General features: G+C 40.8%; 1 protein-coding gene across 2 annotated transcripts in view; it reads left to right on the top strand.

Annotated features, from left to right (window-relative positions):
- ADAMTS9 (ADAM metallopeptidase with thrombospondin type 1 motif 9) overlaps window positions 1-12,532 on the top strand; it is a 161,698-nt gene that overhangs the window by 48,457 nt on the left and 100,709 nt on the right. For both annotated transcript variants that reach the window (XM_074313243.2, XM_074313242.2), the window contains exons 13-16: window positions 6,831-7,012; window positions 7,108-7,244; window positions 8,886-9,003; window positions 9,280-9,375. In XM_074313243.2, the coding sequence (XP_074169344.2) occupies window positions 6,831-7,012; window positions 7,108-7,244; window positions 8,886-9,003; window positions 9,280-9,375 (533 nt within the window). The remainder of the gene's footprint in view (window positions 1-6,830; window positions 7,013-7,107; window positions 7,245-8,885; window positions 9,004-9,279; window positions 9,376-12,532) is intronic.

Genomic DNA, 12,532 nt, shown 5'->3' with positions numbered 1-12,532 from the left:
CCAGCATCTATCACGAGAGACATGTGTTTGCTGGGGAGGCTGTTTACAAGTCGGTTTTAAAACCTGCTATCTTCATTATGAGGAAAGACATGTAATTGTGGTGGATATAAGATGTATAAAGTTTAAAGGAATTGAAAATATAATACACGATATCATTGCCACTGAACCTATATAGGCTGGGAACCCCAAGAAGTCTTCACCCATTAGGGATAGTTTTTAGGTGTATAAACCAACACCCATTTTTAAGAGCCAGCTGCTTTGGGATTATAGAAAGCAGTTTCTGCCAGCAGTGCTCATTTATTTTGAATAGCCTATGTTAAGGACAGCAGACTGATTGTAAAGAGAAGCGAGCAGGTACAGTAGCTAGTGGGCTGGTACAAGAAAATCAGGTTGTACTGCACAGGAGTGGGACCAAGTACAGGGTGCTGACCTAACTGACTTCTCACAAGTAGGAGAAGGGCCTAGCATTGACAAAGCTTCCAAATGTTTTGTAAGAATAACCTGAGATGTGTGAACCAGAAAAAACCATAGCTGTGGGCCACTGTTGCAAGCCCTGGTCTACATAAATACTCTCTAGTACAAATCACAGATGATGATCGATTTATTCTAATATATTTTTGTTCCCAGTCCAAAATTTAGTTCATGTCCACGTGTATTAGTCTCTATAGAAGACAACTAAAGATACTCTGGTTCATAAAACTAACACTGTAGCTATGTATATAAGCTAATCAACATTAGACTTTCCATAGAGTCTGTTTTTAGTATTTGTTTTTTGAAACAATAATAGTATAAATATAGAATGTGCTTTAAAACTTGGAACACAAAAGTATATGATATAAAAAATTGCTATCATTGTTATTTCTAATCCCCAGTTACTTCCCACAAGAAAAACAATTTGATGTGTATTCTTTTGGACTTTTGAAAAAGATTATAGATGTAATATATAGCATATGAAATATGTTTCATACAAAATAAGGATCACACTATCTATAGTTGTGCAGCTTGCTTTTTAAAGTCAATTATAAAGTCTAGCTTTAAAATAAAACATTTTAAGCTAACAGCAAGTATGATGAATTTTTTTTAATTAAAAACTGTTGGGTGGTCTCTTTGAGCCAAAGTATTATTATTATTAAGCTATATTATCATGACGGTATGAATATTGCAAATAGTCGGTGCTTTTGAAATTTGACTCAAGAACATTCCATTCAAAAGAAGTGTCTGGTCTTTTAAAGTCTGAGGGCAATTCTAGAAGTAACGTGGAAAGTGGAGGGAGATAAATCACTCCGTAATTGGAATGGGCCAGACAAAGAAAGTCACCCTACGTAAAGACCTTAGTGGGAAAGGATATTGAGCTTCAAAAGTGAAGTGAATTGAAGATCCACACCTTCATAAGTTAGGAAGGAATCATTCAAGTATCAGTTAAAGGTTCTTGTCAGTGCTGTTGGCTATGGGAGGTTTTAAAATAATACAGTCCACCTACCTAGTGCGGTATCTGCACTGACATCAGTGCATTAAAGCGCCTCCAGGTTATTTGCAGTTTGGGATGCCCTGTGAATTGAGGAAGGATCTGCCTCTGAAAACCAGGGTTCCGGTGGCATTGACGAAGCCCATTTGACAAGAGAAGGGAACACAGAACAGGGAAAGTCAGATTCAAACCTCAGTTTTAAAGCTTGTTCAGAGAAATTCACAGAGTAGATGGTTCACTATGTAGAATGTGAAGTGGTTGCTGTCCTGATTCTCGGACTTTGGGTCCCGTCTCGCTGGCAACATGCCTTTTCTCAGTGTGCAGAGCCCTTAGCATTAATGTAGAGTTCCATTTTTAGAATCCATGGTGGTCTCTAGTAAGAATACTGGATTGTTTTTATTTTTCCACAGTATCCATGTGATTCAAGCATGTATTTATTTAACATCCAGATACTTTATGCTATATTTTTAGGTTTTCTTCCTTGAAAGTATAAAAGCTAAAAAAAGAGAAGTAGCCTTGCCACGTATATGGAATTGCGCCTAAGGAAGTGAGCTAGCTGTACAAACCACGTGCTTTCCAATTTTGGTAAAAAATATTTTTGGTCTCAGTTGGTATACAATGCTACAGATTTGCCATCTTGAGAATTGGACCCTGATATGTTGCCTTTAAATGCTTTATCTATTTTTTTTAATCCAATTTTCCACCCATGCCCTACAGAGAAGATGAGCATATGTTCTGGTTTGTACAGACAGTCGCAGTTTACATCTGTTGTCCTGCAGAAGTTTAAGACCTCCCCTATCCATTCTCAAAGTTTCCTGGATTGGACAATTAATTACATGGTCACCTGATCACTCTGTTACATAAGAAATACGTAATAGAGTAAAATTTTAAATCAGAACCAGCAAATCATAATTTAGAGTGCCGCAACAAGACCAGCTGCTTTGGAACTAGAAGATGCATTCAGGCCATTGGGTCCTGTCCTTACTATTTTATGACCTAAGTTTGGCCCTACGCTTCCTGGTGACTAAAACAAAATGTTTTATAGACTTGTTAAGAGTCCATCAAAATAAAAAACTAAGTCAGTTCTTTAGGAAAGACAAAGTATTTCTTCTAGGAGATAGGCTAAATTTTAAAATAATGATAAACTCATAGATTTGAGAAAAAGTCAAGATTGTGAGCTGGATATTTCCCATTTAGGCTTTCACCATAGCAACTGCTTTATGAAACCTTACATAAAAGAGAGTAGCCATATGTATGTTCCATCTAAGAAAACCAGTCTCTCGTTTGACTGTAAAATATTGCAGCAGAGTTTCTTTGAGGTACTGAGTCGGATGAACTTATTTCAGAATGTCAAGAATTGGCTACTGTCAGGGAGCTGTTAACTAATGAATTAATATCTAATCCCAGAAACTGCCCTATTTGGCAGGATCATTAATGATTGCTAGTTCAACTCCCTGGCCCATCCCATCCAATCCTTGAATAGCTTTTCAGCATCCTCTGCAGTTGGCCATCAGGCCCCGTCTTAAAACTCTCCAAGCTTAGGAAACACAGTACATTCTGGAGCTGCGTGTTGTATCATTAGAAGTTTCTGCCTCGAGCTGACCCTAATCTGCTTGCCCTAACATTGTAAGTAAACATAGAAGTTGAGATTTCTGTTCAAACCTATTTGCAGACTAAAGGTTAGCTTTCCTTGAGGGTAGAATTCACCTGTGATGATCTTTGCAAAATTTATTTCATCTTTGGCCATGCAGCGTGGCAAATTTGTATGTATGAATAGAAATGGTCATATAAGATGTGCTTGAAAGAAAGATTCAGCTTGGCTGTGCTGCATATAGTTACTTTCATAATAATTAATCAGGCAATTTCCTTAAGTCCTTTCCATCCCTATTGGACATGCAATATTTTTAAAGAGTCTTAATAGTAGGAAAATGTGGTTAATATTTTTTAAAGTTTCAGTTCCTATAATTTTCATTATTTTCCTACATGGAAAATATACCCTACCCAGCTAAATTACTAAATTATAAAATGAATTTCTTCCATGCTGAAATGGTAAGTTAGGTTGGCTAAAGCCCACCTCATTACACAGTGCATGCAAATCAGGCAGAGATCCCATGGTCTAGGATATAAGATAAGCCATATATTTCAAAAGGGCAAATTTATGTTTATTCATCAAGTATAATCTGCCTTTAGATAAACAGCAAATAAGGTCATCGAATGACTTTTGATATGGAAAGAGTCCTGTTTCAAGAGAGGCAGCATGGGAGAGAGACCAGATCATGAGCTGAGGGTCAGGGAGACCTGGGTTGGTCTCTCTGCCAGCACATCTCACTTCGTGGGCGTGGGCCCTTGCCAGATTATTTAACAGTCCTGAGCCCAGTTCAAACAAAGATTCAGAAACAGGGGTGCCACCACCTACCTCACTGCATGGCTGTGCATAGTCACAAGAATAGTTCCGGGGTCCGCAGACTTTTTCTATAAAGGAATACTTTTTCTATCATATATTTTATAAGTACTTTAGACTTGGGGATCATAGGATCTCTGTCCCAACTAGTCACTCGTACTGATACAGTCAGAAACATAATGAACAATATGGAGAGAGTGGGTGTGGCTGTGTGCCAATAAAATTTTATTATGAACCCTGAAACTTGAATTTCACATAATGCTTGTGTATCTCAAACAATTTTTTAATTTTTACAAAATGTGGAAAACATTCAGTAGGCCAGATTTTGGCCCATGGGCTATAGTGTGCAGACCCTTATAATAGCTAAACGTTTACTGTGTGGCAGTCAAGATCTCGCTCAAGTGCTTTGAATGTGTTAACCAGGTAACCCTTACTCAGCCTGTGAAGTAGACGTTAGCATCCTCTCCCTTTACAGACAGAGAAACAAGCTTAGAGAGCTGAAGCAACTTGCCCAAGGTTGCACTGCTACTAAGTGTCAGGGCTGGGATTCAAATCCTCTGTGTCTAGGGTCCATCACTATAACCCTCAGCAATACAGCTTCTCACATAGAGTGTTTTCTGTGTGTTGTTTATAAAAAAATGTAATTTATTAAATCACTAAATGATGTTTGATAGTGGTCAAAGCAAGCAAAGGTGGAAACTGTTGTCATCCGAAGGGAAGCCACCTACAGGTATTAACGACTGTGGCCCAATGACGACTGCAGTTGATCAATTGCCAGAGTCAGCTGAGACTTATTATGTAAGAGAGCCAAAAGAAAAAAAATCAACTTTCAAAAGGTTTTATTTTCAAAGAGAAAGAAGTATGAATTACTTTCAGGCAACAAATAAATTATCAATCCACCATAGTTAGTTGGGACATTTCAAACGATTCACAAAGCTCATTTCAATTTGAGGAAAAATTGAAGGGGGTCTTCCTTGTAGCATATTTAATGCAAGTTTCACCTGAATCTGTTATTCATATGTAATCTGATATTTTATACATGAGACTGGGGTGCGTTGGTACAGAGAGAAGAGCTTGCTATCCAGGAAACCAAGGCTAAATGGCATCAAAAAAGAAAAATAAAAGATGCGGGGCCATAGTTCTTGGATAATGTTGTAGAAAGAGCACAGAGAAAGAACCTGGGAGACTTGGATTCTAGTCCTGTCTGCTCTTTTATTAGCTCTGTGACTCTGGGCAAAGTATTTAACCTCTCTGAACCTCCTGTTGGTATAAAAGTACCTCTGCCTTTCTCTCTGATGGCAAAACATGAGTGAGTTTTGGCTAGTCAAATGCATGATATGTAAAGCTTATGGGCTTAAAATTGTATTTAATGGAGAAACAATCAGACATAGACACTACTGGATTTATGTGCCATCCCTAGATGCAATCTTCCTCATGATAACAGTAAATATGTACCAGACTCCTTGCTAAGCTCCTCAGATTCATAAAAAGCCTTTCAGGGGTACAGTATCATCTCTGCTTTACATGTGCAGGACGGAGCTCAGAGAAGCCAGGTTGCTTACACAGAGGTGCCCAGCTTGTAACCACACAGCCTACAGTCTTACCTTACTCCGTAACTCTTTGATCGAGGGAGCATGTTTACGACAGTCTCACAGCCACATGGTCCTTCCTGAGACTTGAGTACTTTGCAGGAGCATTGAGTCATTTCTCACAATGCAGACCAGGCTGTAGCTCAGATTTGGTTCCCAAAACAAACAGCCTGCTGAACTGGATCAGATTAGATTGGGAATGCTCACATATAATACCATCGTAGGGGACATTTCAGGCATCTGTTCTGTGCACTCATTTTAGCGAAGAAGAATACTGAAGAGCAGGGAGACTAAGAACTTTGTCTAAGGTCACACAGTGAGAACAGGCCAAGATTGGAACACAGATCCAACTCTTTCCTGCTCTGCTAGGCTGCCTCTCATTCTGTATTGTATGGGCTTCGATACATTTCCCATTCCCCCAAGGCCTGGTGTAACACTTGCCATGGTCCAAATTACTCTGAAAGATTCATTCTGAGGAAGAAAGGTGGAAAGGTCTGAGAGATGTCCTACGACAGCAGTGGAAACTGAGCTGCTCCCGCCCTGGGTGGGTGAGCTAAACTTACTAAGATTCTGTGATCTTCCAGTTTCCATGATGACTTTGGCAAGCTGTTGACTGCTGGGAGATGTGTTATATAATTTACTTTCTGGGTGACATCTGGAAAATGCATGTACGGGTTGCATGCAGAGATTCAATTTGCCCTGTGATGCTTTGCAAGGCGTACTCCATACTCTTGTCACACAAAATTTAATGAAACCAGTACGCTTTCTCCTGCTTCTCTTACTAAGTCAAAATACAGGCATATTTCCTTTATTCCATCTTATTTGTAAAGTAAAACAAACAAAAACAGTGGTTATGGGGGGAAGAAGAATGAGGAGGAGGGAATGAATTGAAGTAAAATGACAAAGGTTTGGGATGGTTTCCCATGAGAGTATCACAAAAGGAAAAGCTAAAAGGGAACATTCTAACTGCTCGTCTGTACCTTTTACCTTCTATATTTTTAAAATCAAAGGACTGTGAATGGGGAAAAGAAGAAAGAAAATGTCCTAATAGATTCCAGGCTTTGTATTTCATACTTTAACTTATACACTCCAATATTTTTATCCACAAAACAGCCTTTCCAAATAGTGCCTTCCCATTTTACAGATGGGAGGGACCATTTTATTGAGGCTCAAGGAGGTTAAGTGACTTGCCCAAGGTTATGCACTTACTGGTGTTGAAGGCAGAATGCAAACCCAGATTTCAGAGCCCTTGCCCTGTTTTATGTCACTGGCCACTTCAAATTGCTTCCCTAGAGGACAGGAAGCCACAGATGAGAGAGTGATGTGGGAAGACATACATTATAACATAGTGTATCTGTTTTTTACCTTTTCTCAGGCCCAAAAATGGTGGAAAGTACTGTGTAGGGCGTAGAATGAAATTTAAGTCCTGCAACACAGAGCCATGTCTCAAGCACAAGCGAGACTTCCGAGAGGAACAGTGCGCTCAGTTTGATGGGAAGCATTTTAACATCAATGGTCTGCTTCCAAATGTGCGCTGGGTCCCCAAGTACAGTGGAAGTAAGTATACCGAGGGTGGTGGGGGGGTCCTGCGGTGGCAGGCTGGGTGGGGTCCAGGCACACAAGTCACACTGCGTTGTGTTTCTCCTCTCCAGTTCTGATGAAGGACCGGTGCAAGTTATTCTGCAGGGTGGTAGGGAGCACGGCCTACTATCAGCTCCGGGACAGAGTGGTGGACGGGACTCCGTGTGGCCAGGACACCAGCGATATCTGCGTCCAAGGCCTCTGCCGGGTAAGTCCCAGATGCTGCTTTTGTCACTGTGTTGTCCTGTGGCCATGCTGTGGTTTGTGGCTTTCTTGACGGGGTAGCAGCTGCTAACGTCTGTGCACTGCCTGCAGGGCACTGGTTCTCAAAGTGGGGTCCCCAGAGCAGCATCAGCATCACCCGATTGTGATGCATGCCAAGTTTGAGAAGCACTGCCCTGCATTTTTCTGGATATTTCAGCCTCGCTGAGGGTCTGCAAAAAACCCTGTCCATGCAGATATTTTTGTAGCAATTTTCACACACATACTCCCTCACTCCTTTACTGTAAGTTCAATGCTTAAGGTTTAAACCAAATGCTTCTTGACAGTAATTTCTAGATTGAATAGTTCTGGTCCAGAAAGATGTCATGAGGGAGAGCTGGCCTCACTCAGAATTGTCTTTCTGGTTTTAATCAGGATAGCTTCTACCTGAGACATACCTGTCATTTACTCTTAGAAGGGAATTCAAGAAACTTCTGGCTGATGGTAAAGCATCAGAGCAATGATTTCTCATGGCTTGGTACCATTTCAACTGTCCTCATCAGTCAGCAATCGTCCCTAACACAGCAAGGCTATGCGATGAGACGTTTGTGCCTTGCATGTGGTCCAAGGTGGGTTGGTGTTTCTAATACCATGGTTCCCTGAAAAATAAGACCGGGTCTTATATTAATTTTTGCTCCAAAAGACGCAGTAGGGCTTATGTTCAGGGAATGTCATCCTGAAAAATCATGCTAGGGCTTATTTTCTGGTTAGGTCTTGTTTTCGGGGAAACACGGTAGGTAGGATTTGATTGAAAGCGCCACCTAAGAGCTTCAGCCACTTCCCAGCTCACAGCTCACAGTGCAGGTTTCCATTTTATAGCAACACATTGAGTATCTCCTCAAAGACGAGTTCATACAAAGGAACAGAATGGACAGGAATGTGAACTGCGGGTTGCTGGTGGTGGTTGCTGCAGTTTATGGAATGATTCTCGGCCCTCTGCCTATACTGCTGCGTTGCATTACGATGGGGAAAAGTTCAGGAGGGCTTTTGGAGCCCTCGGCCTCACACTGGTGGTCTGCAGCCATGCTTTGTGTTCCATCCACGGTCGTTATTTGAACATAGGGGATTTCACATAAAATCACAGTTTCCAGCTTCTCTTAAAAAACTTAGAAATAGCAACACTGGGCTCCTGTTTCCACATGGCAGCAGTAGCCTGGAGTGGACAGTGGCTGCTTCCTTAAGATGGGATGCAAGCTCTTTAATTGGATACAGTCCTCATGGCTCCTTTTTTAAAATCCTGAACAATTTTTTTCATTGCCTCCACTTTTTTGTAGACTTGAGCTTCTCAAACTGTAGTCTGTAGATGCAACACCTAAGGAGCTTGTTAACATGCCAGAAAATGTACTCTGATTCAGTAGATCTGGGTAGGGGTCGAGAAGCTGATTTTCTGACAGCACCAAGATACCCACAGCTGCGGATCCAAGGACCACATTTTCCATAGCAACTTTGAGTTCTCAACCCTGGCAAGTTTAAAGAGACTTAACTTTCTTGTCATTTGGAATGCACATCATGCAAAGGAACACATGACTTGCCATTTTATAATCTCTGTAATACTTACCATTTATTTCAAATGTTTTCTTTTTAAAAGCAAGCTGGATGCGATCATGTTTTGAACTCCAAAGCCCGGAGAGATAAATGTGGGGTTTGCGGAGGTGATAATTCTTCATGCAAAACAGTGGCGGGAACATTTAATACAGTGCATTATGGTAAGAATCTGTTCCTGAGAACCATAAGGAGGAAAATGGTCAAAGTTTAAAAATTGTTCCCCATGTGTAACACGTAAAAAGTATTAATGTCAAGCGTAAAATCAGTCTTGTTAAGTTACATGACCCATCTGGCTACAAGGCACCTAATAGTGAGAGATAGCTTATGTTCCTTTGTTGCTCAATTTTAGATAGCTTATGTTCCTTTGTTGCTCACATTTTGCTTAGAGAAAGTGAACCATGCTACAGAATACTGAATTTCTACTGAATTCTTTTCAGGTTACAATACCGTGGTCCGAATTCCAGCTGGTGCTACTAGTATCGACGTGCGGCAGCACAGTTTCTCAGGAAAATCAGAGGATGATAACTACTTAGGTGAGATGGGTGCCCCTCGCCATTTGCAGGAATTCTGGTTCTCGGATACTAACCATTTCCTTTCCCCTTTTGCACTCGGACAGCTTTTGGATGTCAAGTATCTTCATAAAAGACATTGATCTTGAAATTCATTATTTCATTTCTCCCTCATATGTACACCCTCAGTGTATCGATTTAAGAGTCATGTGGTTGTACTAATCAATATCGAGGGATTTACTCTGGGTCTTAGAACACAGAATGGCCCTAAATCAAATTTTAAAAATACTTGCCTTGTAAGTTTAGCATAAAATCATTATTCTTTGAGTCTTTTTTCTTTTTTGAAACTCTGTCCTGTGGATAACTAACTTACAAATGTTTTACTAGAGGTATTACTTGGCTAATTTTTATGGTATCAACTCCAACCAATAGCAGACCACTGGTGGACTTATTCAATATTTCATTATGCCCAGTGATTCCGAAGAGTTCTATAGTGGCAATATTTTCCTCATGTCATCACAGAATGGCCCACCTTGTTACTTTATAGATTCTTCATCCTGCTTGGACCATGCTCAGACATGTGATTCATTCATGTTTGTTCTTACATTTAAACCACAACACACCAACGGCCTTGTGTTCATTTTCAGCAGTTTGCTCAGCCCAGTCCCACTTCAATTTATGATTCCGTAAGCTGCAGTAAGTGACTAAGAAGTTTGCCCAACTATTGCTAATTAAAAGGCGGACACGGGGAATGGGATCATGACTGGAAGGGGCTCGGGTGGGCACCTTGCCCAGTCAGACTCCTCCTAGCCACGCAGCGTAGCATGGCTTGCACTTAGATCTGGAGAAAGTCAGAGCAGTCTCGCTAGGCAGGCAGTTTTTAAAGGACATGAATGTACTAGTGTACTTTGTGTCTTATACTGTCCAGACAGTATAAGGATAAATAGGAACCCTATTTATCCATCAGACTACAACCTTTGGCTTACTCCAAACATTTGGACATATTGAGCTAGTAAATAAGTATTAGTTGCGTCACATTGGAATCTGTATCTACATTGTGGAATGTCTGCATGAAATCCTTCATGATAGACAGTGATGCTTCAGTCAGGCCTGCTAGCAAAGCACAATATTTGTGCATGACTCCCTTATAGCTGTTTTCTGCAGTGTATCAGCATTCATTCAATCAGGTAAGTATTTACTGTGTGCCAGCCACTGTGACCAAAACAACAAAAAATTAAGAAATAGAAATCTCTGTTTTCTTGGAGCTTACTATTCAGTGGGCGTAGATAGACAATTTAATGGATAAGGAAACTATCTACTGTTAGAGGATGATAAGTGCTATGAAGAAACAGAGCAGCAGAAGGGAAGTTGGGATACTGAGGGTGGGGTGAGAATAGTGGGGCTGAAATGAATGTCTGAACTGTAGCAAGAGACAACAAAATACCTGGGGGAAGAGCATTCCAGGCAGAAGGAACAGCCAGTGAAAAATCCTTGAAAGAGGAGTACACCTGGATTGTTCCAAAAATAAAGGGAGGACAGTGTGGCTGGAGCAGAATAAGCACAGAGACTCCTGGATGAGGTTAAATGGGTATCAGAAGTAGATCGTAAAAGGCCATATAACTACTGAAAGGATTATACTCTGAGAGACGTGGGGAGCTACCTGAGGTTTTGAACCGAGAAAGAACATAAGAAAATATTTATATTTTCAAAGGAGCACTCTGGCTGTTATGTTGAGAATAGATGGTGGGGAAGGGTACAGGGTTGAAACAGGAACATTCGTTAGAAACTTATTGCAATGATCCATGAGAGAGACGCTGGTGATTTGACCCCAAGTAGGAGCAGTGAAGGTGTGGTTCATGGTAAAATTTCTGGATACCTTTTGAAGGCGGAAGCATCATGATTTGTTCACGGATTGCATATGGCGTGTGAAAGAAAGAGAGGGTGACTGCAAGGTTTTAACCTGAGCAACCGAAAGGGTGAAGTTACCATTAACTGAGATGAGGCGACTTGTATCTTATTTATCCATATGACCACTAGTGTTTTAAGGTCGGAGGCCGTGTCTTTTTATCTTTAGCTCCTGATACAAAGCCCACACATGATGCTAAGTACGTGATTGCTGAAATGTTGAACAACCATTGCTCGTGCAGTCTTTACTGAATACCCACTATGTGCTTAATGGGAGATGGGATTACCATGGAAATAGACAGAATCATCCCTTCTTTTAAAGACCATAAAGTCTACTTAGAATCAATTACTCAGCGGCTGAATCAGCTTCATCCTAAATATTGAAATGAGTGGTGACTTTATAAGACAGTTAATGAAGTTCTTGTGGGACACATTGGAAATTATTTTTTGGCAATCTCACATTTCTTGTTCTACCACTGTGCAAAATGGGTCAAGCATTTTCCTTCATGCACCGGGTCATAAATTTGAGCATGTGACTGCTGTGGCCTTACTACTTCCTAATTAAATCCAGCAGCATTGCGTGCAACCTCCCTTATAAATTAATTTCCCGAGAGCTGAAAGCCATGCTGCCCTGCTCCTTCCTTCTCCTTGAAAGGGGGAAGGATTCTCCTTTATTCTCCTTCTTGGAAAAATAATCCTCCAAGTAGTGGCCTGAGTTCAATGCAACTTCATCAACCAGGTCAGATGCCTGAATTGAGGAGGCCCTCCTGATAACCTTCTATTTCTCACTGGAGGTTTCTTAATCTTCTTGTAAAGAATGAAAGCAAAATTAAGGATTTGTCATCTGGGACATGCATGGCTTTTTAATGGAATATTACGGTAAAGTCACCTGTTAGCAAGCAAAACAACATCCCTCTGGATGTACATGAAAAGTGTGCAAGCATAGATGGCAAGTCACAGTTCACTGGGTGTGAAAGTCAAGAACTCAGAGCCTTTGAACCTTGCAGTGGTTTCTTAAGAAGTTGGGAAGAACATGATGTCATCAGATCTGGCGTGTGTAAATGTTTACTCTTAGCTTGAAGGAAGGTGCAGGAAATGCTCTAAGAAGGTTTAAAAACCCACAGTTGAGACTTACTCACGTCCAATGACAGCTGCTCCATCGCTAAGCAATCCTGATCCTGCTTACATTTTTAAAGGTCAGTCAAGCCATCCTCTTTCCACATGTTTTGGTGAAGGAGCAATTTCCAGGAGAGAGCGGGCCTTTGTAATAACCTGG

The sequence above is a fragment of the Rhinolophus sinicus genome, chromosome 5 (genome assembly GCF_057876585.1).
Source record: "Rhinolophus sinicus isolate RSI-liver-muscle chromosome 5, RSI-T2T, whole genome shotgun sequence".
Lineage (NCBI taxonomy): Eukaryota > Metazoa > Chordata > Mammalia > Chiroptera > Rhinolophidae > Rhinolophus > Rhinolophus sinicus.
Note: the sequence above shows the minus strand (reverse complement) of the source record. Positions and strands in the feature narration are given on the sequence as shown.